At 46.6% G+C, this 26,640-nt stretch overlaps 16 protein-coding genes across 16 annotated transcripts; 4 read left to right on the forward strand and 12 right to left on the reverse strand.

Annotated features, from left to right (window-relative positions):
- Positions 1–2,099: 2,099 nt before the first annotated feature.
- N7471_001558 (DUF3716 domain-containing protein) lies at positions 2,100–2,833 on the forward strand (the record flags this gene model as incomplete). The annotated part of the gene is made up of 2 exons (XM_057274279.1): positions 2,100–2,106; positions 2,178–2,833. The coding sequence occupies 2 exons, from the start codon at positions 2,100–2,102 to the stop codon at positions 2,831–2,833; spliced, it is 663 nt and encodes a 220-aa protein (XP_057142458.1).
- Positions 2,834–3,995: 1,162 nt separating this feature from the next.
- N7471_001559 (uncharacterized protein) lies at positions 3,996–4,259 on the forward strand (the record flags this gene model as incomplete). The annotated part of the gene is made up of 1 exon (XM_057274280.1): positions 3,996–4,259. The coding sequence occupies one exon, from the start codon at positions 3,996–3,998 to the stop codon at positions 4,257–4,259; it is 264 nt and encodes an 87-aa protein (XP_057142459.1).
- Positions 4,260–4,345: 86 nt separating this feature from the next.
- On the reverse strand, positions 4,346–4,612 carry N7471_001560 (uncharacterized protein; the record flags this gene model as incomplete). The annotated part of the gene is made up of 2 exons (XM_057274281.1): positions 4,346–4,460; positions 4,533–4,612. 2 exons carry the CDS (start codon positions 4,610–4,612, stop codon positions 4,346–4,348), a joined length of 195 nt encoding a protein of 64 aa, XP_057142460.1.
- Positions 4,613–5,331: 719 nt separating this feature from the next.
- On the reverse strand, positions 5,332–6,375 carry N7471_001561 (uncharacterized protein; the record flags this gene model as incomplete). The annotated part of the gene is made up of 4 exons (XM_057274282.1): positions 5,332–5,523; positions 5,574–5,860; positions 5,915–6,078; positions 6,140–6,375. 4 exons carry the CDS (start codon positions 6,373–6,375, stop codon positions 5,332–5,334), a joined length of 879 nt encoding a protein of 292 aa, XP_057142461.1.
- A 354-nt stretch (positions 6,376–6,729) lies between these two features.
- On the forward strand, positions 6,730–7,143 carry N7471_001562 (uncharacterized protein; the record flags this gene model as incomplete). Its single annotated transcript, XM_057274283.1, has 1 exon — positions 6,730–7,143. One exon carries the CDS (start codon positions 6,730–6,732, stop codon positions 7,141–7,143), a length of 414 nt encoding a protein of 137 aa, XP_057142462.1.
- A 273-nt stretch (positions 7,144–7,416) lies between these two features.
- N7471_001563 (uncharacterized protein) lies at positions 7,417–7,872 on the reverse strand (the record flags this gene model as incomplete). Its single annotated transcript, XM_057274284.1, has 1 exon — positions 7,417–7,872. One exon carries the CDS (start codon positions 7,870–7,872, stop codon positions 7,417–7,419), a length of 456 nt encoding a protein of 151 aa, XP_057142463.1.
- Positions 7,873–7,874: 2 nt separating this feature from the next.
- N7471_001564 (uncharacterized protein) lies at positions 7,875–8,308 on the reverse strand (the record flags this gene model as incomplete). Its single annotated transcript, XM_057274285.1, has 2 exons — positions 7,875–8,155; positions 8,260–8,308. 2 exons carry the CDS (start codon positions 8,306–8,308, stop codon positions 7,875–7,877), a joined length of 330 nt encoding a protein of 109 aa, XP_057142464.1.
- A 128-nt stretch (positions 8,309–8,436) lies between these two features.
- Positions 8,437–9,201, reverse strand: N7471_001565 (acyl-CoA thioesterase; the record flags this gene model as incomplete). The annotated part of the gene is made up of 1 exon (XM_057274286.1): positions 8,437–9,201. One exon carries the CDS (start codon positions 9,199–9,201, stop codon positions 8,437–8,439), a length of 765 nt encoding a protein of 254 aa, XP_057142465.1.
- Positions 9,202–10,282: 1,081 nt separating this feature from the next.
- N7471_001566 (Thiamine pyrophosphate enzyme C-terminal TPP-binding) lies at positions 10,283–10,741 on the reverse strand (the record flags this gene model as incomplete). The annotated part of the gene is made up of 1 exon (XM_057274287.1): positions 10,283–10,741. One exon carries the CDS (start codon positions 10,739–10,741, stop codon positions 10,283–10,285), a length of 459 nt encoding a protein of 152 aa, XP_057142466.1.
- A 352-nt stretch (positions 10,742–11,093) lies between these two features.
- On the reverse strand, positions 11,094–12,137 carry N7471_001567 (Thiamine pyrophosphate enzyme C-terminal TPP-binding; the record flags this gene model as incomplete). The annotated part of the gene is made up of 4 exons (XM_057274288.1): positions 11,094–11,194; positions 11,249–11,606; positions 11,656–11,981; positions 12,074–12,137. 4 exons carry the CDS (start codon positions 12,135–12,137, stop codon positions 11,094–11,096), a joined length of 849 nt encoding a protein of 282 aa, XP_057142467.1.
- Positions 12,138–12,706: 569 nt separating this feature from the next.
- N7471_001568 (Cytochrome P450) lies at positions 12,707–13,954 on the reverse strand (the record flags this gene model as incomplete). The annotated part of the gene is made up of 1 exon (XM_057274289.1): positions 12,707–13,954. The coding sequence occupies one exon, from the start codon at positions 13,952–13,954 to the stop codon at positions 12,707–12,709; it is 1,248 nt and encodes a 415-aa protein (XP_057142468.1).
- A 2,130-nt stretch (positions 13,955–16,084) lies between these two features.
- Positions 16,085–17,788, forward strand: N7471_001569 (uncharacterized protein; the record flags this gene model as incomplete). Its single annotated transcript, XM_057274290.1, has 2 exons — positions 16,085–16,764; positions 16,819–17,788. 2 exons carry the CDS (start codon positions 16,085–16,087, stop codon positions 17,786–17,788), a joined length of 1,650 nt encoding a protein of 549 aa, XP_057142469.1.
- Positions 17,789–17,996: 208 nt separating this feature from the next.
- N7471_001570 (uncharacterized protein) lies at positions 17,997–18,593 on the reverse strand (the record flags this gene model as incomplete). The annotated part of the gene is made up of 1 exon (XM_057274291.1): positions 17,997–18,593. One exon carries the CDS (start codon positions 18,591–18,593, stop codon positions 17,997–17,999), a length of 597 nt encoding a protein of 198 aa, XP_057142470.1.
- A 301-nt stretch (positions 18,594–18,894) lies between these two features.
- N7471_001571 (uncharacterized protein) lies at positions 18,895–20,677 on the reverse strand (the record flags this gene model as incomplete). Its single annotated transcript, XM_057274292.1, has 2 exons — positions 18,895–19,638; positions 19,694–20,677. The coding sequence occupies 2 exons, from the start codon at positions 20,675–20,677 to the stop codon at positions 18,895–18,897; spliced, it is 1,728 nt and encodes a 575-aa protein (XP_057142471.1).
- A 771-nt stretch (positions 20,678–21,448) lies between these two features.
- N7471_001572 (Glycoside hydrolase superfamily) lies at positions 21,449–22,317 on the reverse strand (the record flags this gene model as incomplete). Its single annotated transcript, XM_057274293.1, has 4 exons — positions 21,449–21,768; positions 21,861–21,893; positions 21,931–22,024; positions 22,090–22,317. 4 exons carry the CDS (start codon positions 22,315–22,317, stop codon positions 21,449–21,451), a joined length of 675 nt encoding a protein of 224 aa, XP_057142472.1.
- A 175-nt stretch (positions 22,318–22,492) lies between these two features.
- N7471_001573 (Glycoside hydrolase superfamily) lies at positions 22,493–25,001 on the reverse strand (the record flags this gene model as incomplete). The annotated part of the gene is made up of 3 exons (XM_057274294.1): positions 22,493–23,660; positions 23,716–24,517; positions 24,788–25,001. The coding sequence occupies 3 exons, from the start codon at positions 24,999–25,001 to the stop codon at positions 22,493–22,495; spliced, it is 2,184 nt and encodes a 727-aa protein (XP_057142473.1).
- Between the last annotated feature and the right edge of the window lie 1,639 nt (positions 25,002–26,640).

Genomic DNA, 26,640 nt, shown 5'->3' on the forward strand with positions numbered 1-26,640 from the left:
CATGGCGTAAAAAAGGCTGAAAAGGCTGAAAAGGCTGAAAAGGCTGAAAAGGCTGAAATACCCCGCAGCCACCATTGTCACGGAAAAGCCAAGGGTTTCAGTTAGATGAAGAATACGGTATAGAGACAAACTGTCTATTCCAAACATTTTATTTGAAGCCAAGCTGCGGTGAAGCAAAATTAAAAGGAAAACCAACTATCCCGTATGACAGAGATGAATTGATATTCGTAGAAACATCTCTAAAATCATGCGTGTTGCGTTTGTCCTGCATATCGATCTAATCTTCTGGGCCTTGAAGTTGTTCTTTGGTGGAAATATATCGGGCGTTGTATCCTTCAGCTAAGCGACTGCCAAGCTCGGAATTTCCTCGGACGCGTTACGAGGTCCCCTGCATAGCAATATCGAATTTAACCGTGATGGGTAATCCAATCACTCGATCATATATTTGGCAACTCCGGTTCCCCGTTCCGTTCTACACTTGGAAGCGTCGATGCTGATCATCTTTGTAAAGGACTAGCTGAGCCAGAATCTTCACAGAATGTTCTACCAATAGAACTACTCTTCATGATTGGCCTTCTTGTCCGCACCCTGTAGAAAAGGTAGGATCAGGTCTTGTGCAGCAGCAATAGCCCAACTCGGGAATGGATGAAGTACGAAATAGCGAGGCATGAGAATATAAAAGGGCCTATCCCAAACACTTGGTTTGGTCTGTATCCGATTTCAATCATTCACTTTACCTCAAACAAACTACGACCTTCCCTCGAAATCATGAAGTCTGCCGCGGTTGTGCTAGTGGGCTCATTGTCCACCATTGTTGCTGGACATGGCTACCTTGTCACCCCGGACAGTCGAACCAAGCTCGGATTTGAGGTTAGACTCTTACATGAACTGAGTGAACATCAAGGATATTCTTTTGTTGGCAATGTCGCTGCCCACTACCATTCTCATTCTAGCGATTCAACTAGCTTCTTTTAGTTTACCAACAGGATCTAGTGACCCGTCTGGTATATAGAATTCCCTAATGACCGTGGGAAGACGGTTAGTCAACTAACTATGGACCTTACTATGACCCGAATGAGAACTATAACGATTGGCCACGAACAATCTGATAGAACGTTTCCTTGCATATAAGTTCCTATTCCCTTTCGTCTCACTATATATTATAAAGCCCTAGTCGATTAGATTCCGTACTATCGCTACCTAGCATACAGGCCGAATTTATTCAATTGCCCTAAGGCCCAGTCAAGAAGGTGCGAGAGTATGAAATTCTATAAAGCTCCGGGACGTCTAGAAGGTCAAGTCATCTAAACGACTTAGATAGGGCAAGCGTGTTTGACTATTTGGCCTTATAGACACACCCTTTACTACAATATTATTCTTAGGGTCGAATAGTATAGGATAAGTCCTAAAGAACGATAGATCGAGCTTATATTAAGAAACCCCGTAGTCTATATTTAAAAGTTTGAATATCGCTTAAGCACACTTAGGGACAGAGATAGAGATACTATATCTACAGCTAGAAGTACGGTAGATAGGTCGACATTTTTATTACCTATAACAGCGTGCAGTCGAATTAATCGATCCCTTAGCGCTAGGAATGGGGCCCAGTCGATAATACTCGGATACTAGTGCTATAACTGTAGCATTGTTGGTTTACATTGTGTGTGTACCTTTGACAGCATTTCTGGGCATAGGTAAAGTTACCAAACGGTCAAATCGACGATGTGGTAGAATTTTGTTTTATACCAGGCCATGGCTGCTGGATGCGACAAGGTTCGAGTTTCAAGTGAGACCGGTCATACCAAACACGTAGGTGATGCAAAGCATCATAACATTCATACCAGTGAGCTGTGACTAAATCTGAGTGAACAATCAAGGTGGGTCCGGTAGAGCATAGGACATCGTGACTTTACTTCTTCTCACAAGTGAAGAACAAGCTTCTCTTTCCAAGTCTATATCAAGTGCTGCGGCTCGCTGATCCATCGTTCGTGAGTTTATTTCATCTGGCAAGTGAAGAACAAGTATCTCTCAGCCCTACCGACCCATTCATCTTCATCCTGCTGGCTTTCAGCCGCGATATATTTGAAAAAGCCACCGACATGCCAGGTATGTTGCCCTAAGACACGGACAAAGAACAAGAGGCTAGTGAATCAAGACCATGGACTAACAAGTCCTAGATATAGCGATTCCAATTGAACCACCGCTAAAAGCTAGTGGTGACCATTCAGCCAGAAATGATTCAGATGGTGAAGCACTCGGCCATTGGAAAGCCCCAATGCTTGGTGGAGATCCAAACCAGAAGCCCGGATACTGGGCTCGGCGAGTCCTTCAGCGCCCCTGGGTAAGGGCCATCCGATATTATGCTAAGCAAGGGGAGCTTCTGCATTTCCTGAAATCTCAATCCCCGGTTCGAGAGCCTGTACTTCGACAGATCAAGTCTTGGGATGGGCCAAGGCTAGACGAGATGATCAGCGGCAAGAAAGTCAACATCGAGGCTATTCACGCCCAAGTGGTCGGTAGGGATATGCCGGGAGATATGAGCTGCAGCCATTGCGCTAGGGGGGTTGGTCCTTTCCTAGCCTGCGTCCAGATCCCGAGTGAGTCTGGGGAGGCTACTGAATGCGCCAACTGCCACTTCGGCGGCATAGCTACACGATGCAGCCTGAAACCAGAATCAGACTGTGCGACCAGCGTGCAAAAGTGCTACACTCCAAACCAACCTTGCACTCCAAACCAACCTGTCCCAATTCTCAACCAGGAGGAAACCAATACACCGGATGGCACACACCCATCCTCAACCACGGACCACAGTCCAGCGGAGCCCCTACCTTAAAACGTTAGGTCGGAGGCCATTGAAACCCTGGAGCTTTGTCTTCTGGATATAGACACAGATATTGTGACGCTCCAGGGAATGATCAAGAACAAAGAGATCAAGCGGAAAGGCATTTTGCAAACCCTGGAGGCGCTTAGGAAGGAGGAAAAGAAGTCGGATGCGAATAGCAGAGACGCTTAGGGGGGAGGAAAGGAATTCGGATACGAACAGCAGAGATATGATATGAATTATAGCTAAATACGCATAAATGGAAATAACTCATTTTTTCGTTCACGTTCTTCCTTCTCTTTAACCATCTTCACACTCTGTCACAATCCAGCAACAGCACCCATCGTTTTCTCGCGTTCTAGCCTACAATCAATTCCTATTCTCATTAAACCATTCGAACCAATGGCCAAGTAAGTCTCTATGGCTTCTATAGTGGCTGAATTGTGCTAACCTCATTAGTCGTCTCCCCGAGCCTGCTTCGGCAGACCAGGGAATTCCAGTCCTTATTCCCCCCATCCATATTGGAAGCCGAATAGAGCCTCCAGGGCTCTGGGCTTAGAGAATTCTTGAGCTTCCATACCGACGTTCTCGCCGGGGATCTCGCCTCAGGACCCCCACCCTCCGATACCTTATCCAGCTCCCACCACATCGGGAGCCATCCTGGCGTTCACACCGTCATTAGACCAATGCTACCGAGGACGGGATGATATCAGATCGCACTAAAAACATCGAGGCCGCTCTCATGCAGGTAGTTGGGACTGTCATGGAGGTTCAGTGTGTGCCATGTCAAGAAGGGTGCGGGCCGTTCACACATTGTGTGACCGTCGTAGGAGCGGAGGAAGTGACTTGCTGCGCCAATTGCCACTTTCGATCCCAAGATTCTCGTTGTCGGTGGCCAAGTCCGACCCCACCGCCCATTTCCCAGCCCGCTTCTTCGAATCGACGTGCGCCCTTGAGCCCTGACGCCAACCGACAAGCGCAGGCCGGTACCCGATCCACGCGCCAGGCCGGTGCCCCAGCCCCGCCACAAGTCTTAACTTAACAAGATTTGATACCCATACAGCAAAACATTACTCAGGCCACAAGGCTGAGACAGGAGGTGGAGCGAGCCCGTCAGCGTGTTCAACAATCGCATGAGTCGGTCGAGACCTATCTACAAACAGCAATCGACACCATGAGCCTTCTACAGGCCTACATCGCCCAGGCCCAGGGGACAGATAGGACCCGATCCGCTGCAGTACTGACCACTCTATCCGGATACATCAACTTAACAATGCAGAATCTGACCGCAGCCCGCCGTCACCAGAGTGCCCTTTCACAACCCCTTGGCGCGCTGAATGAAACCCAAACTCGCCTGGACCAAGCTCAGATTGAGGCGATCAATGCTCTTCTGGCGCTCCTGAGCGATCTCGTTACGCGCCCCAATGCACCTGTCTGAGCAAAGAGGACTACTACTTAAGAGGAGGATTCGGTTTTTTTTTCTATGCATTCATTCTGTTTTCCCACCGTCACCAGAGCGCCCTTTCACAACCCCTCGGCGCGCTGAATTAAACCCAGATTCGCCTGGTTCAAGCTCAGATTGTGGCGATCAATGCTGTTCTGGCGCTCCTCAGCGATCTCGATACGCGCCCCGATGCACCTGTTTGAGTAAAGAGGACTACTACTTGAGAGGATTCATTTTTTTTTCTATGCATTCATTCTGTTTTCATACCGCCTCCGTCGGAGGGGTTCTTCCTCCCAACTTGTATTGATAACTTTCTTCCAATTCACCCTCTTTGTTGAATTTTCCATTGCATAGAGTGCAAATTTCATCTCCTTAGCATCAATTTGAATCTTCTGTAGTAGTTGCCAGGTTGCTCCAGCTTCTGGGAGCCATCCATTAGAGTCTACAGGAGGAGTCGCGGCCAAGGAGAGGCGGGTCAGATTCCGGTCTGACACTACTCATCTTCGTTCACTTAAGAGGCCTCAGTACAACCATGGTCTGACTATGATTTGTCCATGGATCAATCATATCCGCATGCCCTCCGAAGTCTTTGAGCTCACGATCGTACTACGGTTTGACTACGGTTTGACTATGGGAAACTTGTCTCTGGGCGCAGATTGACTGTAATTAGTCTGTGATAACCATAGTCTAACCATGAACCACTTCAAACAAGAAAATGTCCTAAAATAAACCTATTAGTTCCAGCCTTATAGAAGGATCAATCCGCTTAGAGAAATCTCTAGGAGAATGACTTACGAGCAGCGCGTTGGTGGAATTTTGAGCCCAAACTAAGTTTAATGGTGTACGAGGTTCGTAGTAGAAATATGGGCATCATTGGTAGATGTATGTGATTGCTGGCGCAAATTAAGCAAGGAATTCGAAAATAGATGTGCTCTGTATAGCCATACACCACCTATGGATAGCAAGAACAATAAAATACATACAGAAAGGAAGAAAAAAAGGGAGCCATCGTCAATCATAAGACCCAAGTGGAGCAAGTTCTGCACCGGAGGAATAAGAAGCGTTGTCAAGCCGGGGAGAGGTCCATACGGTGCAGTGCCCGAAGGGCTACTGCCCGCAAATCCTCTATCTCAAGATATAATATTGTGTTAGGAGATTGTGTGCGTGCTGGGTCAGGTGTGAGGTGAGGGCCAAATACTTCTTGCCGAGTCAATTCAAGTCGTTGAGTTCCAGTTTCAGTAGGGACTGGGAAAATTTCCTAAACACCGTTAGTAAATCGACTAATGAAAGTCAAGGTCTTGAACATACCTCTCGTTGGCGCTTCACTGGTATACCATTTCTGTCCCTGACATAGAGTTCGACAAACCCACTCACAAGTCTCGTTGGACGGTTCAGGTTCCACTTCAGGATAGCAACAGCGCGAACATCTCCATTTCCGCCGACCAATAAAAGGTTCATATCATTCATCAAGGCATTCCAGGATTCACTCCAACCGGACTCAATAACGAAAGACGGAAGACGGTCGCAACTTGATCGGACAAAGAGGTCTGGCTCCTTGCGTGAAGAGGTATAAGGCCCCCATGGGAACTGCAGCACTGTAGCAATTTAGTATATAAGAAGTCAAGTGAGAGAAGCGTATGGTAGCTTACTCGTGCCAACGCGTACATCAATTTGCGCTTGTTCATAACCAGTTAAGTCACCGACATCGCGTAAGGTAATCTCTGACACACGCCACCAATCTTGACAGCAGTCGTGTACTTCAGTCGGCATAATTCTGATTCGTAAGACTTTGATTGACGAATTATAACTTTTGCTAAGAGAATAAGTGTTAATAAAATTCGACGGGAGAGCATATATGGGTTGTAGTAACTTACCGAGTGGAATGTCCGTCAGAGGTTTCATTTATCAAGTCCACTATCCTCTCTCCCCACGACGAGCTCACATCAGTGAAAACCAATACTTGAGGCTCAGATGCGCTGCGAATTGCATTCAAGATATGAGATTCAAAGTCCGACTGGTCAACGAACTTTTTCGCACAACTGCTGCTCATCTCTGGAGAAGGTGGTGGGCTAAGGTTCGCGCGGAGCTCAGGTTCGGAAGGGCGCGACATGATGGGCTTGGGCAAAGGACGTTTGGAAGTCACGGAAAGAACTGTAGCGGAAAGAGCTATAGACTGTAGGGACAAGGGATGTGGTTCAAAAGTCGCGGAAAGAACATGTATGGAGGTAACTATGTTGTGGAGTTATGGAGTTGTGGAGTGGGGTACGGAGTACAGTGACTGGACATAAGTTTTTACACCCCTGGCCCCACACCCCCATGATTATATAATATACTGCTGGTCAAAAACCCCCATGAATTTAAATATAACTACATACTCGGCTACGCAGGTGTATAGCGGCCAGGCGTCGGATGCGGTGTCATTGACGTCGTGTGGTGTGTTGACCACAACGGTGATCACGGTGGCATGTTCAGCTACCGTGTCTGTCAAGATCAAGATATTGTGGACAAATTCCTGGATGCGGATTACCTGCCAACCGACGAGGAGAAACAGACAGCTGAGGCCTGCTTCGATGAAGGTCTTCTTGAATGCACAGGTGTCGATGGACAGACCTGCGACTACAGTGCTGACTGTGGTGAGGGCGAAGCTTGCCACCGCAATGACTGGTTCACCTGTAACGGCTTTGATGATACTAAGTGCCAGGGTGTCGACAATTCTGAGCTTGGTTCCTGCGAGACAACAATCGCCGGCGGTTACACTGTCTCGAAGAAGATCAAGATTCCGGACTACGTCTCGAACCACATTTTGCTCTCTTGGAAGTGGAACTCTTTCCAAACTGGTCAGATCTATCTCTCCTGTTCCGATATTGCTATCCAGTAAGAGGATTGCGGAGTACCTGTACCAATATAGGTATCTATAGCAGAGAGGAATGAAACTTGAGGGGGGCAAGGACAAGGACTGCAAGAGCTAAGAAGGATTAGGTTGTTTAACGCATGTCATGCGAAGCAGAACATCTTCAGGGCTACTGTACATGTATATACTGAATTGCAGAAATCTATGGTTATTGGCTTATTACAAAGCAACCAGGTGTGATCCATTGGTCCCAATGGAGGGACTCTGGATATCTTCATACGTAAACAATATCTTGAATCCTCACAAAGTGGATAGTATCAAAATACCAGCAATGCCAATGATGGCCCAGGAGGGAACAATCAAAGAAGACCCCTTCCCAGGCTTTACGTCACTCTCTGCCGTACCAGTCACAGTACTCGTTGCAGTAGCATCTTCCGAAGAGACAGTGACAGCGTGTATCACCGATGACCCAAAGGTCCATGTAAAAGTATCACCACTGACCGGGGTGGAGACGACGCCGCCCACATTAAACGTGGTTTTCGTGCCATTGCTCAGCATGCTGCTAGGGTGGTAGAATTTGCTGATCCCACCGGCGTCGGCCCGACCATAGCCCAGATCACCGGCGCAATCATACTTCTCGAGGTATGGCCCGCAGTCTTCCCAGTGGCCAGAAGTGAGAGCGCCAGCAAAGCAATCATCTGCACCCAGTAGGGAGGGTTTGGTGCCAGGACACGTGTCCCAGATACTAAATAACATCCTTAGCAACAGAAGAGTAAAAAAGGAACTTCTTTAAGCTCCGGAACGGAATCATACGTAGAGATAATAGCACTGTATCCACAACATAGACACGCTTGTCCGTATTCAATCATCGCATCAGTATCAGATAATTGCTCGACATTTGTGTTGTTATTCGAGCACTCGGTCAATTGATTGGTGATCAGATATTTTTTTCGGTCGATTTGGCCGAGGTTGCAGGAGCAGGAATCAGGGGCATCATTAGGTGTCGGCCAATACGGTAACCCATCCCGGTTAGGGTTGACTCAGATATTAAGGAGGTCCATGACTGTATTTTGGTACTCGCAAGAGTAGACCTGACATATGTGTCAGATTTCGAAATTATATGAATTGCGAAGGGACTCTTACCCGGATACTCTACGTTAAAATCATAATTTAGATCCCAGATCATATACATTGTGTTTAAATTGAATTATAGAGACCATACTTTAGTATGGTTGATTGGCATGATACACAAACTCATGACTGTGGTCGTCAAAGTATGTATATTCTGGCGAGGCAAATTCAACACAAAGCCACTGCCCTTCAGCACTTGGAAAAGAAGACCTTCTCACTCATGTTATAAAACGAACATCCTTCAGCTAGAGCATTGAGCCGCTCTGCCATTTGGTAGCCTGTAGCCCTTATTTCTTCGATGTTCTCTCCGATCTTGATCATATTGTTGTCATCGAACTTTTCTTCCTCACAAGGCTTCTGGGTGGACCCGTGTGGAACAACAATTTCTTGACGAGGAAGAAGACCACAATCAACTAGAAATTGAGCAGGAGGAACTGTCTTGCGACCCTTTTTAAAGACAATTTTCGCCATCGCAGTGGCGAACACGACAGATCGTGAGGGTGGACCCCGATAGTCGCAGGTAACATGTGCCAAATCGCCGATGTTCATTTCAGGATCACGCTGGGGATTCCGTTGATCAGTAAAATGAACAGGCTTGCAGCTTCCCCTTTCCACGAAGTGTGAAATGAGATGTATCCATTTATCATCCCACGAGAGAACACGAGTGGATATCTCATACTTCTGCCGAGGGCGAATGGCTCTGTGGAATGTAATATTCAATCCAGCTAGTGCCGGAAACAATGCCCCAGTGCCATAAGTATCATTGGGTTGGGGGTTGACGAAGGACAAATCGCCCCAGCTCTTCATTCCAACCCGAAAGAGCGAGCACATGTGATAGTTTCGAGCGACATCGAAGTCCGTGGCGTATGTGGAATTGGTTTTGTGGCCCATTATGTCTATCTCGCCTAATGGCGTGTTAGATGTCCATATAGTCGGTAGGAAGATGGTCGGCATATTGAGTGTAGTGAGAGGAACGGGCCGATTATTTAGTGTATTGCGAAAAAGAGCTGAGTAGTAGTTTCTTGCCTAGGCTTGACTTAGTAGAAGCTCAAAGAGGTTTGTCGGTTAACGTGTAGATTCGCTTACATGCCAGGCCAAGGGAAATACCTTGAAGCTCAACACAAAGAGAATGATATCGAGGATTGTATTGAAGAATCCTAGAATCACTTCCAGTACACGGGTGCACATATTTCCGGCAGAGTTGATGATAGTAATTATAATAAAGGCGATGTTAGGAATGAATAGCGGTGCTCGGTTTTAAATATATCGTGAATAAATTGAATGCCAGCCGGCTTTGTCTCCTATATAAATAAATTGGACGCCATAGAGGGATACTATCTGTGACACAATGTAGACGCAAAGTTGCAATTGATCGCTCGGTACATGAGAATTCAGAGTGGAAAGAATCAGCATTGCTGAGTAACGATAGGCATAAGTGTGGTTGCACCATCCCTAGATTGCCGTGGCGTGCCTTTCGGCTCGGACGAACGTATGCACAGCAAGTTGGCTTTAGGCTAATTATTTAATTGGGCGAGGTAATGAAATCACGAAAACCATTACAATACAGGTCATCCACACCATACTATGACATTTTCATATGCAGGTTTTCACGTACTAGGATCAAATGACATATTTCAGTTCTGCACAGGAGAATGTACACATGCGTGGCTTAATTCGAACTAAAGCTACTACCGATTCCGGCCCGAAGCACAGGCTTTACTTACTTATATATTTTATTTCAATCTTACTCCTTTCAGTTGCCTCGCACTGCATTGTGCATTAGGTCGACCGCTCGGACAATCTATGCAGCAAAATTGATTTGCCGACGACCATCTCCATTATGCCCCAGCGAATAAGCAAGGGTTAGCTAAATATTTCAAATAAATTCAAACTAATCCAGTCTAAGTAGCCAAAAGCAAGATTAAAGCATCAATTAAGATCCTTGAGAGTCGGCGGAAACGTTCTTCCATCCTTGGTTTTCCAAATAGATTCTGCAATTCGCTCAGCAAACCCTCTTGTTAAAGAATCTTCCCTCCTATTTCTTAGAAGTCCCAATCTGGCTGGGACTCATAATAATCTCATCTAGTGCCTTACCGGGAGTAACCCAGGGAAGCTCGGGCATCTTTTCGTCCACCTTCACCTCTAGCAAGGATAGGGCCTCTGAGCGAATGAACCACTCGAGTTGGTCTGTGATATCAGACGCAACATCCAATCGCTGAGCCTCGATACCCATTCCATCAACCACCTTCACAAAGTCTGGATTTCGTTGGTGAGTGTGAGAGTATCGTTTATCGTAATTGAGAGCCTGCCATTGTGTAACCATGCCTTGATCGGCGTTGTTGAGTACCAGGATTTTGATCTTAAACTTTATCTCCGCGGCAAAACACATCTCATGCAGTGACATACAAAGGGATACGTCACCATCAATATAAATGACCACTGCATTAGGTTTTGCCACTTGGGCGCCAATGGCTGCAGGAAGCCCGAAACCCATGGTCCCTGCTCCCTCGGAAGTGATCAACGAGCGATTCTCTGTCTATCGGAAGAACTGGGCTGCCCACATCTGATGTGACCCAACGAGTGGTAACAATGGTCTGTTTGCATAGTTTTTCAGTAAGGTCACTCAGCACTAAAATAACGGACTCGGGAGATATTCGCGTTGCTTGCTTCGGAGGCGTCAGGTTGATTGGGAATATCTTCTTCCAATTGGAAAAATCCGGCCCATCCACTCCGGCCTGCTCTCCACCTTCCGGACATGCGGAAGTAATTCAGTAAGACCGGCGATAACATAACCTTGGGCGAATTCATCACACTGAATGACTTTATTGATATGTTGGCGGTGGATTTCAAAGTGGATGATAGCCGCCGCGTTGATCTTTGCCAGCCGCTCTTGCGACAGGAGCAAAGCGATTAGGGTCGCCTACGGCACGATCGTCAAAGCGTGTGCCTAAAGCAATCACCAGGTCAGCCTCTTAAATCGCTTTATTTGCATATGCAGTACCATGCATTCCTAGCATGCGAAGTGACTTGAAATCGTGCTCATCAAAACATCCAATCCCGAGGATACTAGTGGCAACTGGAAGGCAGGCAGTTTCGGCCAGTTGTGCCAGTACTTCCAGGCCCTCAGCACGAAAGCACTCCGTTACCTGCGTATATAACGGTTTTCTGAGCTTTGTTAATAATATCCGCGCATCGTTTAATGCTCGTTGATCGGTCGGTTGCGAGGGCATCAGCTCGAAAATGGGGTTATCCAATTTAGGAAGGCCCCAGTGAAATGAACTAGATTCAGCTGGAGCTTCGAGGACGGCGTTAGTCACATCCTTGGGTAGTGCCACTAGAACAGGGCCCTTTCGTCCACTCTGGACAATGCGAAATGAATTATTCAGGAAGATCTCGGATGTCTCATACTACAGGATTCCATTTGGTACAAGGACCTGTAATGCCAATCACATCTGCCTCTTGAAAGGCATCCGTACCCATGGCATTGGTTGCAACTTCTCCGGTGAGAACAACTAGTGGAGTACCATCTTTCAGCGCATCCTGTAAAGTTGTGATGAGGTTGGTTGCACCCGGTCCCGAGGTCGTCAGAACAACTCCTGGTTTCCTGGACGCGCGGGAATATCCCTGCTCCATATGACCGGCCCCTTGCTCATGTCGCAGAAGAACAAATCGGAAATGAGGGCATCCGTATAGAGCATCAAAGACTGGCAGAATCGCCCCGCCGGAATATCCAACTGCTCATTGTTTATTTCGTCAGTTCCTATATCATCGGCTTGCGCACGGAAATCACGAAGCAAATCTAACTCTCCCTTCAGGGTCAACTTACAGATAGAATCAACATTCTGTCTTCGAAGCATCTCACATACAATCTGGCCACCGGTCAACCCCATCGGGGATTGATCGGGGGCGTGTATCAAATTGTTACTTGGCCGGGTGGTTATGGAAGAATCCAAAGGAGGGACTGGAGCCACTCGAGGTTCAATTTCAAAACCATTAGCCGTTTTTGATGATATTTCGGCTATCTGTGCAGTTCTTGAGAGTCTAGTATGAAATTCTGAGGATTGAATTGGCGCTGTAAGTATTCTTACTCACAACCACCGCACAGCATGTGTGTTTGGTGGGTGCCTTATTCTGCCTTAGACAGCTGCCCCACATGGGACAGATCCAGATAGTGATAGATAGCTAGATAGTTAGCTCATGCTAGCAAATTTCAAGTACAGCCCGCCCCCTTTTTCGAAATGTCTTTCTTATACAAAATGCCTGTCTCCTACTCTTCAAAACATGAGACCGTCCGAGCGGTTTCAACAAACCGAAGTCGACATGTACTGTACTAAAATTCAGATCTCTGACTATTGGGGATTTAAATGCTTCGGGCCTTCGAAAATTAATTTCCTCAGGTATTAGGCCCACTTCTTTCCCTAGTTAGTTACTAGTTATATTTAACATCGCGTGACGAACACTAGTTCCCTTGAGGCGCAAAAGAATTACCCCCATGGGTTAGGTACAGGCAATCATACGAATTCCGCTCGTTGCTTAGCCTCGTCTCCGGACGTAGGTCTTTGCCATCACTTCCAATAAATTTCAATGTCCAATCCTCCCCTAGTTCCATTAATAAGACGCCCACAATCAGCCCAATTACCCTAGGTCCGAATACACTCTGCGCAGGGCAAACAAACGGCTTTTTGCCGAACGGGATAAATGCGTGTTTTTGCGTGCTTGTCAAAGCATCCCATCGCTTTGGGTCGAAGAACATGGCCCCTGATCCCCAGATGTGCGCTGCTGTGTGAGACCCCTCGATATCTGCGGCCTCGACCTCGGAGACACTTGACTCGTAACACTGAAAGGCTCGATACACTCTTTTTGTAGGTGGATACAGACGCAGTGCCTCATTCACAAGTTGTTCCACCGAGACGTTATCTATACCGACCTTCTGCACGAACACGGCTTTGCTGGGAGTGCGAGCAAATGCGGCTAGTTGCGTTCGCCATTCTGGATGTTGAAAGCCGGTAGTATATCCTGTCTCAATAAACATACATATAGCAATTCGCCACATGGTTTCAAAGCCAGGCAGGATCATGTTCAGCGGGTTGTTCTGCGGGTTCAGGTCTTGTGTTGCAGGGAATATACCCAGGATGGCCTCTTGAAGGTGGGAGTTGTTTTCGAATGGAGTTGATGTTGTTTTAATCTTTGAATTTATCCAGGTGATGTTTATTGCGTTGGCAAGCTCGATTAAACAACTGTCAGGAAGGTTGAGGGCTTCGTCTTCCATCGAAAACAGCACCTGAAGAACCATTCGTAGTGTCAATGCTTGGACCAGATCCATAACACGGATTTTTATCTCCCCGTGACCGTTAGCCGTTGTATCTTTGATGCTGCGCCGCACTGCCCTGTGGGCGATGTCCGAAAGAAGGTTCCAAGCGGTTGGGCTAAGGTTGATAAGACTTTTTGCTTGGACGATAAATTGCTTCACACGAAACTCTTCGTGGCTAGTGAATGCGTTATCAATTCCAAAGGCAACACGAAGTCTTTGGTTTGGAATAGCTCTTGACTGCAGTGGAGTCAGTCGGTTGTAGCGTTTTTTGAATAGAGGTTTTCTTCCGATTATGCGCCAGCACCTGCTGAAGTTGAATGCGTTAAATTGATAGCAATGCGCAAAGGACAAGGAAAGACCAATGACGGCGACAATAACGTAAATAAAAATATGCATCTCGTCGTTTATTTCTTGTTTTGAATTTTTGGATTGGATTGAAAATGTTAGATAATCGAAATTTCGTGGCGGGATGGAACTTCAGTATCCTCCTGCGTTGGATGATAAGAAGCCTATATTCGAAAGGAGAGGGGGGGGGGGGGGGGAGGGAGTGGATTTATGATTCTTTTGTCTCACCTGTCCTTTACCTGCCATTACCCATTTGTTGAAATAGTACACTGAGGGACTATACAGCATGTAAAATAGATGGAGTATCTCGTGCAAAGATAAATGGAACTATGAATATAGTGCCAGAAATGAAATTGTAAAACTGTCTGATCTCTTCATACATAGAAAGAAGCCCATATTTATAGGCTTCTTCTTCTCCCCTGGAATCTATCAATTTGTATGGGAACAGAGAGGTGGAATCAGAAAGAAGCTGAATGAGCGGTGATAACACTGAATGCAGCCCGAATTGAAATGACTCCCTGTGATACAACAAACTGGCGGTTGTATACAGGAATTAGTGGTGTAGACGGCAAGCTGCATCGACGCGCTAATCTCGATTCCGTAGGACCTCGAGGTTCTTGGCATGGGGGTTGCATAAGTTAGTGATTCGTAATGCATAAAGCATGCCGAATTAGGCTTAGCGTTGAAAGCTCCATGTTAATTACTGAGAATTAACCTGGATTCTCAACACCATTTTGGAAGGCCTCGGGCCGTTAATAAGACCCTTGACTGGTTGTCATAGGCCCCAGTAAATGAACCGAGCTCCGAGTTAATTCAGAGAAGAGCAGAGTGGCTTTTGCTCTCGTGACGACATAAATACAGATATCGGTTGATTGCCGTGGGGGAAGCTGTACCCTCATGCGACCGCATGGCTCGTTGTCAAATGAGGTTGTTAAGTCCCTCAGTGCATGCGAAATGACTGGTTTCTAACCCTGGTATGTTCAGTCAGCCTTACTGCCAACACAACAGCGCTTCCCATCTTGTTTCAATCCCTGTCGGTGATATGCAATCAACAAGAGACTCAGCGTGGCGGTGGACGAATAGCTAGGGCTTTTGCCTAACTCGAAGCATAGGTCAAGCTCAGGCACACTAAATGCCTTGCTATTACCGGAATGAATCGTTTGTCAACTCATATATCTGTAACCATGACATGTCGGAATTTGCTGGCGAGGGGAGCCACTTGGGTAGAAGGATAGGATATCCTGACTGTTCAAATGTTGATTTCAAAGTGTTGGACTATGTCGGTCATCCCATTGATGCCTTTGTCTAGTCATCTCATTGATGCCTCCATTTGTTTGCAGACTGAGCCCTTTCTTTGTTTGGCAGGGTATAAATCCCCTGCTCTAGATAGATTGAATAGATCATGATTCCTCTTCTCTCTCTCTCTCCCCATAGTTAGTAGCCCAACACAAAGTATTTATGCAACAGAATAAAACCTTCGCAGACCAAGCATATGGAAATTTTTATGTTCCAAGATCGTACAATTACTGTTGTAAAGGGCTCTTTGATGCAGAAGCAGCCTGAATTAAACTACTGTATCTTGAAAAAGATCTGTGAGTCTCTGTGAATCTCTGTGAATTCTTCTCAAGGGACGAACATTCGTTTTCTTATTCCGAGACGCAAGAATGCAGTAAATGCCCAGATCTTGCCTCTTCAGCTTCAACGCATAAGCTGGAAGCCCTTGACCGAGGTATCTGTAATGAACCGCTTGATTTTCTGATCGCCAAGAGATGCACTCGCCCCAACGAGGCGACCATATTCCTAAATACACGTAGCTAGACATGGATGTACACAATATGCATGCAATGACTCGCGTACATTAAACCCACAGAATAGAGAACACGTTGCAAGTCTTCCTACTCTTGCACGCATAAAACAGCATCACTTCTCTTGCGCCTTGAATTATGAGGCTCATAAACCTTCCTCGTACTTTTGTTGGACATCTGTTCGCATGTACTCTACGTTCGGAATCTGTGCAGAGGTGTAACAATCGGCCCTGGTACTTTTCCTGGCACGTCTTCTGGAACAGAGAAATATAAATGCGTCAGAATCTCTTGTTATTCCCATTATCAGACCAGCAAAACTTTGCTTCCTCAAATTGGCAGTCCTCTCGCTATTAGAACTCAACACAGGCTTCTTATCATGTCTCCCAGCCCTCAAAGCCCTTCAAATGCAAGCCAATGTGTTGCACCTTCATCCGTTGACAGCGATGGCCTTAAGAAATTTCTTAAACTAGTTAATATGCTGGCTTCAAGTCCCGAATCCCAAACCGTGTCCACCATGCTTGAAGAAATAGGCCATCAGCGTGAACAAGTCCACGCTAGAGACGAAGAGCTGAAGAAAGCCCAAGATCAAGTGCTCGAGCTGAAGGAGAGAAAGCGAGTCGCTATCGAGGAAATGTTTGCAGCTAACGAGAGCGAAAAGGCAAAGCAAAAAGACGCCCTTGACCGGGTCGAGTCACTTTGTGCATCAGTTAACCAGAAAGACAAACATCTTACCGACTACTCCAAAGAAGTACAAGGCCTCCGCCAGCAGATCGACAGCATCAAGTCATCATACTCATTGGAGCTCAGCAAAGTTTCTCAGTCAGCGAAGGACATCAGCACACTCCAACAGAATTTAAAAGAGAAAGACAAGACGATTGACAAGATGAAGACTGCTGGATCAAGTCTCAAATCAATGTTTTCATCAGCGCAGAAGAAGATAGAAGAGCTGGAAGCTGAAAAAGCCTCATTGGATCAAGCACTACAAGCGAGCCAAGGCCGACTCCAAAACCTAGAAAGCTTCACTGTTCAGGAATTAGAGCTTGTCGAAAATTCAATGTGAGCTGCGTGTGGGCATTTGGCAAAGTTCGTACGCTAATTGATCTCACCCAGAATGGTTAACTTTTCAGATATATGGGTCTTTGCTTCGAGCGAGGTATTCGCCATTTTGAGAGAGGACCTTGATGAGGAAGTCTTGAAGGTATGCATCTATCTGAACCCGCTTTATGACCATATCCACTCATCGTTCGATCAAAAGGACAAATCGATCTGGGAAAAGCTTCGAAAAGAAAATGCTCAAATTGCCCAAAATAATATCCCTCTGGTACCCTCAAACTCTCTCGAAGCTAAAGGAATGCGTCTAGCTATGACTATGGCCATCCTGTCGAGGGAACTTTGCAAATACATTTTCCAACCTAATTACCTTTTACCGGATGATTCTGAAATCCAGGGAGTCCTCAGTCACCTCGCCGAGAATAATACCGAGAAGGAAAGTTTCTGCCGACGCGTCCTTCTCTCGGTTGATCGCAATGCCGAAGAAAGAAATCGCCAGGCAAGGATTCAGACGGTGATCCGCAATGTGTCGTCATACTTGTGGCCATTGCTCTCAGAGACCCAACATGATTCGATTCGCATAAGTATAGAGAAGATTGTCCAAAAAGCGGCTGGATTTTGGCTTCCAATCCAACGTGCTCCGCAGAGATATGAGACAGATTTTGAGCTAGTTGATTTCGAGATTGAGGACTGTGAGCCTTTCCACTTCCCCGGAGACAGTGCGCTCCCAGATAGGCAGGATCAGGGTGCTCGAGATGTGAACGTTCTCACCGTGTTCCCTTGTATCTCGCTGGTTAAAGATGGCGATCGTGATCCCTTAACCCACCTTATCCAATTGAGGAGCTCACAGAAGCTTTTTATGGCAGCAGAGCATGAAGCTAGTCAAATGATAACTAGCTTTGTCGTCCCCAGGAGGTCATCGACCCGGTCTAGACGGAAGTCTATCGCTCATAACTCTGATCGACCAAACGGCGCCTCTTTTTTTAGGAGGAAAATCGTCACAGCCGTGATATTCTGGTTGCGGAACTGACTGGTGCTCGTCTACGAGTTCTACCATTACTATCACTGGTGACTGTTGAGGAAGTGGAGAACAGAGATGAAGGATTATTTGCATATATATTTTGTTCCTCAAGTTAAATTTTGTTCTAATTGCAACCCGTCGAACGATATTTTGCACAACCTTAGAACCACACATCTCTAATGCACTCCACATTGTCATCAACCAAAACATCACTAAATCATCCGCAGTACACCCCCTCAAATGGAAAATCATCAATACAGTCAAACAACTGCCTCATCTCATCACCATCTCCCATCATCGCCCAGAGATCCCAGAGCGCATATATCCAACATTTCATCCAGCCCGGAAATTTGTCATACTGATCCGTATACGGGAATGCTTCAAGAACCTTTACATATCGTAGCTCATCATCGGAATTCTCTGGCCTTTCATTTTCAAGGGCCTCGACTGATAGACCTTTCAGCGATTGTAGAGATTCTTCATCGATAATCATACACATTCGCCATTTGGTCCAATCGTCACGCATGCCTTGAGCGTTCACCCAGGCCTCAAAATGAGCGCGAATTGCCTCGAGAGACGCCCCGTTAAATTGCGCGGGATCTTGCACGATAGTCGACCGGTGTTTGGCCCAAATTTCGCTAGGCTCATTTGTAGGATCTTCTTTGTTTTCTTGGAAGAATGCTTGCTTAATACAGGCCTCAATATATCTGATAGCGTCTGGGAATAGAGTATCTGATTCAGCAGAGTAGGTAGTGCGATAGATGACATATCCCCAGTCTGGGTAAGTGCAAAGGCTATTTCGGAGGTCGTTCATATTGAACTGATCGTTTTTATTCGATGTGAAATTTGACTTGGTGGTTGAGGGGAGAAGAGATAAGGAAGGGTAAGTCTTAAGTCTTTTGCTAAACACGTGCTAGTGCTAAGCCAAAGCCCAACCGAGTTTGCTAAGAAAATCCGGCTTTGAGCTTGCCCTAGTGTACTTCGCCACCCTTTGTATTTGTTTTTTTTTTGTTGATTAGCTCTGAGAGTTTTCGATGCTGTGGAGAAATCCTCCCTGTCTATATGTCAAAAAAAAAATAGCCTCAACTGATTTTCAGTCTAGCCGCAGCCGCTCTTCATCCCGACCTGGTAATTTTCGACGACATACCAGGCATACGATAACATTTCAAGTTGGCCAGCCGCATTACGAACGTCGACGTAGCCTCAGACGATCCCACCGCATTCTTATTTTCCGCATTTTCCGCAAGCCCAGTACCGAGCCCCTTAACATTAACTATTTTCCCCGCCAAATCGACTTTCATACTTGTGTCTTCCTTCCCTGCCCCTCCGTGGGATCGTAATTCTAGTACTTTGTCCACCACACTCGCACTCATGCCTCCGCTATCCGCCACAGCAAGATCTGGCTCCAATTGAACCACAGAAGTCCGCCAAACGTATTGCATCGAGCGCTTCCCCTCTGGTCGCCACATCTCCTTCTCCGGCGGACTCGTGAAAGCTACGATGAGCCTACTAGAGCTCTTTCCCTCGGCCTTCAGATCCTCTCCTCGGATAAGCATCACGTGGAACCAGTCCTGCGCCGCTATGATCTTGTGCAGTTCCTCGACACTAAGCTCAGGCGTCGTGGCGAGATTGGCCACCAAAGTGGAGGCTTGCAGATCGAGCTGGAATAGGGACTCATTTTGATGAAAGCGGTAATTTGGCAGTTTTCCACTAAGGAAGTGGGCAACATTCAGGAAGGATAGAATGTTTGTGGTGCTGATTAAAAGAGTGGACTTGCCCTCAGCACGAGGAGCTTGCGGTGCGGTGGTAAGTATAAATACGGTAGCCCAGAGCTGGAAGAAAGAGAAGATGAATGAAGGCTAACCAGAGATGAGTCAGTCTGTATTGATATAAAAACACTCGGGAGATGCTTACACATTCCGAGCAACAGGCTTTGAACTGCTCCCATGTCACATAATCATCGCTACCCGGAAACTGAAAAGCTAAAAAGGCAGATGCAAATTCGGAAGCTCGTGATACTTCGTCCGGGCCGGGAATGAGACGAGAGAACATAATGTCTCCGGAGCGTTGGTACATGTCGTGATAGGACAGCCCAGCTCCCCAGCGTCTATCTTCTGCACGTTGCAATAAGAAGAGCTGAATTAAAATCTGCAAATCGGCTTTGCTTACTGCAATAGATGACCCTCTGACTGTCGACCGCTTGTGGTCAGCAAGTAGAAGGCGATATGCAGCGGCTTCAAACTCCCCATCGGCTACTGTAGCTCGTCCATGGTGCATATTCTCATTTATAATGGGTTGCGTAAAAGCAATAGTATCTTTGATATCTTGAAGCTGGAGCGATTCCTCCGGATCCTGAGACTGGGTCCCTGATTTCGGCCAAGGAGTGCTCAAGCTCCTGAAGACGATACGTGTGAGTCGCGGCACCTTGTCTATGTAGAACTTTTCTGTGATTGTGGAAAAAGGCTGGCCATTTGAATTGGCTCCTAAAAGCTCATAACCGCGTGAGACAATGAATGCAAATGCTCTCCTGAACGCTTTGACATCGATTTCTGGTTCGTTTGACGGTGCCGAGAAAGGAAAGTAGGCCCCGGTAGAGAAAATGCACCAGAGTAGTGGTACGCAAGTAGTCACTGCTGGGTTTTCAGGTAGCCTGGCGTTAATGTATCTAGCAAAGCTGTCTCTGTTCCACACGCGTTTGCCGCTGGGATTGGTCGTTGCATAGTTTGAGAAGATCTTCTCGACATCTTTGATACCATCCAGCAGTTGATCAAGTGCTTTATCCAGATGGTTTAGGCAAGAAGCAGAATTGATGTCTTCGAGATATCGTCGCGTCGCTCGCTCAGCGGATGCCTTGGTGTGGCCGAACAGCAATATGACAAGGCGGTCGCGCCAGGCCATTTTCTGCTGTTGAGACCTATTTTCTTTGCTTATAGCGTCAGATACCGGGAATGTCTCAGGTTGCCTGTTGTTTTCGTTGTCGATGTTTGTTGTTGATGGTGTTCAAAAGCATCCCAGGATCACTGCCCCGTGTCAGGATGAGGTTCGGTAGGCGTATCACGTGAATTTCATGCAACTTATGGTATCCTGTGGGAAAAAATACAGCCATTTTTTCCACTAGACCATACAAAAACCAAGGTTCCTGTTTAAGGCCTAGGGGGTGCCATATCCCAGTTCGACATATCCCTTTAACGCTTAGTGGACAAATTTATCCACTTTTAGCGTAGTTGCCTTAGGCATAAAGTGCAGGGAGTGGAACACGAAAAGAAAGCAACTCGTGATCCAAAGGTAAACAGTTATTATTTATAGCTATTTTACTAACTTTATATAAAAGCCTAGTTTTAATCTACTATATCTATAAATTTTATTAAAATATCTTAGTATATGTAGCCTTAGCGCTTTCCTTAATCTTTCGCTTTAAATTTACTCCGATCTATTGATATTAAAATATAAACTTACTAGATACCTTGAAAAATATATGTTATATTTAATAAATACGTTGCTATTTCATCTAGCACAGCTTACGGCCTAACATGCTATATACATTAAAGCAAACTAACAGTGGTATAAACTGTCCAAAGTTTGATTTCGACTTTATATACAGTATTCCAGAAGCAGTAAATTCTTGCCAGCCCTCCATCGCCTCATCAACAGGCAACAACATCCTCTTATCTACGCGGCCTCATCCGCGTATATCTTCTTGACAAAAGTAAAGCAATTATTTCTAATCTGACTGTATTTCCCCATATTCGCGAGCACCATGTTTGACTCTGTTATAATATCGCTGTTGGCCAGGCCCGGTTTGATGCGACCGAGATACTTGTAGTGCGGGGATGCATTTTGGAGGGCGGTCGCCCAATTGAGTGCCCCGGCGTGATCACCAAGGGTGCATGCCCTTGTCGGGTTCTGGTCTGGGCGTGGGTCGAAGACCAAATCGTATTCTCCGGCGTTGTACTCGCGGTTCCACTGGCGCTGGACGCGTACGACCTCTCCTGGCAAGGGACGCATGTTAGTCTTTATTTGGAGAAGGGTTGGAAATGTCAAGTGATGATGGGATCCTGCAAGTAGGTGTTTTGTAACAAACCGCGCCCTCCCATGGCCAGTGCCGATGCGTTCTCTATACAGAATGTTCAGAGAAACAAGATTAGACTTACCACATTGATCCTTTATTTCTTGATCATGGTATTCAATTACGACATAGCCCGCAATGTAAATGGCATGAGGAACTGAGAAGAACTTGGGCCGCACCTAGACAGATTGTGTTAGCCTTTTCCATGCGAGTATTACATGGGATTATCGAGTTAGGAACCTACGCTTAGTCGCATGGCGTGTCCCTCCCCGTTCCTGCTCACTGTCCACGCACTACTAGGTATCTTGCTGGCTTTCATCAGGATCTTGAACTCTCTGCTGTCGGCGTCATAAATGCTCTCCGTCGGTACGGGCTTAGGTGCAGCCCGGATTTCGCTACCTCGTTTTGCTTTGGGTTTGCACGTAGGCTCGCCCTTGTCGCCTGAGTACTTGATTAGTATTCGCTTTCTCATCTGAACAGCTAGGCAAAATACCTGTCTTCGCTGGTGGATGATCTGAAGCGCTAGGTCTGTCGGGAACATCTGTTGGTTTTCCAGCGGGCTCATTCAATCTACCGGCTCATCTCAATCAGCGACTATACCAAGACAGAGGTAACCTGAGATAATCATCTAAATGGTTATTCATCACTCACGACACTGTGTGCTTTTTGCCAAACACTTTGAACTCAGCAGAACCCTCCTTCTCGATACCCTTGACGCAACCTTGTATGATCGCTGGTGTTGCGGCAATTTCAATGAGATCAGCAATCTCACCAAAAATTGGGATAAGGTCCTCAAGAGCTTCCAAAGGCGCCAAAAGAGCAGGAACAGCAACGCGGCAGAAAGCTTTGGCTGCGATATCAAGCGCAGCCTGCTGAGCGGCAGCCTCCGCAGCGGCTTTTGCAGCATCTTCGAGGTCCTGTTTCAGCGAACTAGTAGTGGGCTTGAAGTTCGCGCAGCAAAAACTCTGGACGCCTCCGTGACAGTTTCTATCGCCTTTTTTGGTATGCTGGTTGGTGTTCGTTGTGAGCTCTGTCTCTCCAGAAGCACACCCACTGGTGCAGCTTAGACCTGTGCCTCTGTACCCGCGCCAAGTGCATGTCCCCACCTGTGTTTTGTCGTCACAACAGAGACTTCGATATTGCTTCTTTTGACAGCGGTCGTTGGTACTCAGTTGGCCAGGCTGGCCATTGTACTGAACAACTTCATTCGTGCCGGCCTTGCAGGGAACACCGCAATCCTCGGTGTAACAGGTCCCGGTAGCCGCTTGATCAGCAGTGGCCTGGTTCGCGTTTGCTTGCTGGTCAGGGGTCACGGTGACACCAGCCGCGCCTGAAGCGCCACCGAAGCCATTGCTCGCCGTCTGATCGACTTGATCCATAGCCCAAACCATCATGCCACCCAGGCACCGGCTACTCGCGAAATCGCGCTTCTGCGCAAAAGTATCTGCATCATCATAGGACACCCATTGATTGGTGTCCCAAGTGATCCACTTGACACCGGCAGTCTTATCATGAACGGGGATCAGGCTGTTCTTCTTAATGATATCGGCGATTTCTTGGTAATCGAGGATTCCACTCGCCTTCGAGCATGGTCCAGGGTTGCCGCCTCCGTTAGTACTTGGGAACTTGCAGATGCCATTAGGGGTATTGCAGCTAGGGTCCACTAGTGTGAAACTTCGGCCATACCAGCCTTGGCCCATGACGACCTTATTTGAATCGACACCAGCGCGCCAAAGCAAATCCAAGGCCAAGTCAATCTCGGTAATATTGGTATGAGGAGCAATGTAGGGGCCTACATATTGGCTCTGCGCATCCCTATAGCACGTATTGGTTAGCCCTCTATATCTATAGATAGGTAACTTCCACTTACCAGATTCCGTGCAAATCGTATGCCATGAGATTGAACCAGCTTATGGAGTCCTGCATATTGGCGAGGTCAAAGTGCTGGAGATACCAATATGACGTGGGAATTGTGACGGTGAGCTGAAATTTGGATCCAAACGCGGCGCTCATCTCTTTGCACAGGGCGACATAGTTCGCAGTATCTGCGGGAACACCCCCACGGTCATCGGCTCCTGGATACTCCCAGTCCAGATCCGCACCATCGAAACCATAAGTCTCCATGAAGTTGATAACATTGTTGATAAACATCGCTCGGTTTCCTTCGCTACTCACCATGTTCGTGTAGGCTTTTTGCGTTGGTCCAGGATCTGTAAAGGACCATCCGCCAATGGAGATAAAGGCCTGCAGCCCAGGCTTCTTACTCTTCAAGGCGGTAAATCGACTATACAGAGAACCTGCATTTGAATCCATGGGCGTTATTGAGAAGCTGCTGGCATCAAAGGACGCAAATGCAAAATTGATGGATGTGAAGCCATCAAGATTAAGGTCTTCAGGGGAAACGCTTTGGCAAGAACGGGTATTTGCCCAGGACTCATAGTAGCCAACGTTCCGTTTGGAAACCCCAGATGCCCCTCCGCATGATGGACGTGGAACAGAGCCGCATCCGCCATACTTGGTACTACATTCGCTGTAGTTTGGATCGGCAGTGTTGTTCCAAACGCAAAACTCAGGTGTAGACCCACAGAAGCCAAATTCCGAACAACAGACGTTCAGCGGGCATCCCTGACTACCTGCTACCGCATACGGTCCACACTCAGCCTTTGCGTTGCCTGTTGAATTAGTCAGTCAGTCCATATCCCAGTAAAAGTCTATGCAGTAAACTTGAAGATGAGTTGCCAGGAGACTCGCAACCCAATTTTCAAGAAAAAGTACAAATTAAATTGTATGTGTAAAGCTAATCAAACCATGCGGTTTGCGCTGGAGTTTTTCACTAATATCTCCCGACAAGGCAAATACTTAACGAATCAGGAAGTTCGACAGCCACGTTCCGGTACGACGCCGCATACAGTGGTTCAATGAAAATAAGTCATTTCACTTACAATTTGATTGACAGCCGGTTGCACATGACTTGGGCGAGTATCCGCAAAGATTGTCACTTCCGCAACATGCGCCATTCACACAAGGAGTATTCACATTACAAGTCCCTGTCGGTAGGTCTCGTGTCTGAAGGCCGAATGCGTGTGGCGGGGCAGTTGATGCAGCAAATATAGGAGTGAGGATGAAGAGAAGGAAAAGGCTTTTGAAGGACGACATGGTTACAGACGACCGAAAGACGGAAAAGAGTGGAAGCTGTTTCGATGAATAAAATAAGAGATAGGAAGGGCAGAGTTAAAAGAAAACACTTTTCATGATGCTAGCACATCGGTAAGACGGAATGCCTAGATCCAGTTCTATCATCCTTCACGCTATGCATAGTAAGATTGACAAGCTTTACATCCCTAAAGATAGACGGTTGGCACGCTGGTGCTAATTTCCGATCTGCGGGTCGCGGGCCGCTTTCGGATCAGTTTCGAATGGGGAGATACGAAATGTACGAGACCTGCACACTGTTAACTCCCCTTAAACTCATCGCTCTCGTTGCGGATTGGCACTGACCGACTCCATTCAGGCGCTAGTCTGTGGGTGATCACCCGAGAGGGTTAGCTGGCCCGTGTTGAGGAGATAGTCTGTCTATCGTCACATTCTGGTGGTCGGTTACGAGTCACGTCGTGCATGTTGCATTTGCAAGGGGACTAGGGTGGAAAATGGCCGCGGTGGCCAGAAATTGCTTGCCTGTCCACCAATCAGCGACTCTTCTAAAAGTGCTTATCTGTGACGGGCTGAACATCCTGGCCATAATAGAGGTAACAAGACAGACGAAGCAGTAGTTGTTGAGATCCTCCATGGAGCATCCCATAGATGCTTGTTTGCTTGCAGACTGAGCCTCTTTTCGGATGGTTTTACCAGGATATATAAACCCTGGTTTGCTAATTATGAATAGATTATGATTCTTCCTCTGCTTTCTCCCCTCCATAGTAGTAGCCCGTCCTCCAACAGTAGTCGAGAGGGAGGCAAAATTGCTCACGCTATCAATACATGCCGATTCCGATATCGATCCCTTCTGTTGTCTGAAATACCTCAAAAGGCTGCGCAGTAATATTGCTCAGTTGAGGATCTACAGTGATTTTCCATATAACCTCCGTTCCTTAATTTAAACAATGCAAGCCAACTTCATTAATATAACACAACCTAAGCCAACAGAGGTTACTCTCTCCGTGCTTGCAGGTATTTGATATAAGCGCCAGGATGTAACGTAATTCCGGCTCGAGCGGATCACCCCAAAACACATAACATAGTAGATGCGATGTTTTTATTACACTATGATTCAACCATAATATACCATTTTTCTTCTAATCTCAGGATATAAATTCTTCTAGGCTTAAGAAATAGATATACTTCAATCTTGCTTTTTTTCCCCCAAGACTATTTCAATAGCTTACCATAAAATAGAGTGAAATATATATATCTCTGTTGATACTTACAATTATTCTCCTATACTACATTAGTAGGCCGGAAATACTATCTAGATTATGTATGCTTAATATCTTATCCTAAATAGATGTAGTTATTGAGATACAAAGTTGTAATTTATCGCATTTATTACATATGTGTTTTGAGGTGATCCACTCAGCCGGGAACTACGTTCGGCTCCTTTCTCTTGTTCAGTCCTTCGACTTCCTTCCGTTCCGCCTCACTGCACCAATTCATCTAATACCGGTGTGATGTATCGGTCTCTTTGCATGAGGCTACGGAAAGGTGACCATGACATCCTTCCAAAGGTGCATTAATTTCTTTTCGTGGTATCTATCCCTTTAACGCTCACTCGGTTGGGTATTTTAGGCACAAATTTTAT

This window comes from Penicillium samsonianum (genome assembly GCF_028829775.1).
Source record: "Penicillium samsonianum strain IBT 33392 chromosome Unknown utg000001l_segment0_segment0, whole genome shotgun sequence".
In the NCBI taxonomy this organism is placed as follows: Eukaryota; Fungi; Ascomycota; class Eurotiomycetes; order Eurotiales; family Aspergillaceae; genus Penicillium; species Penicillium samsonianum.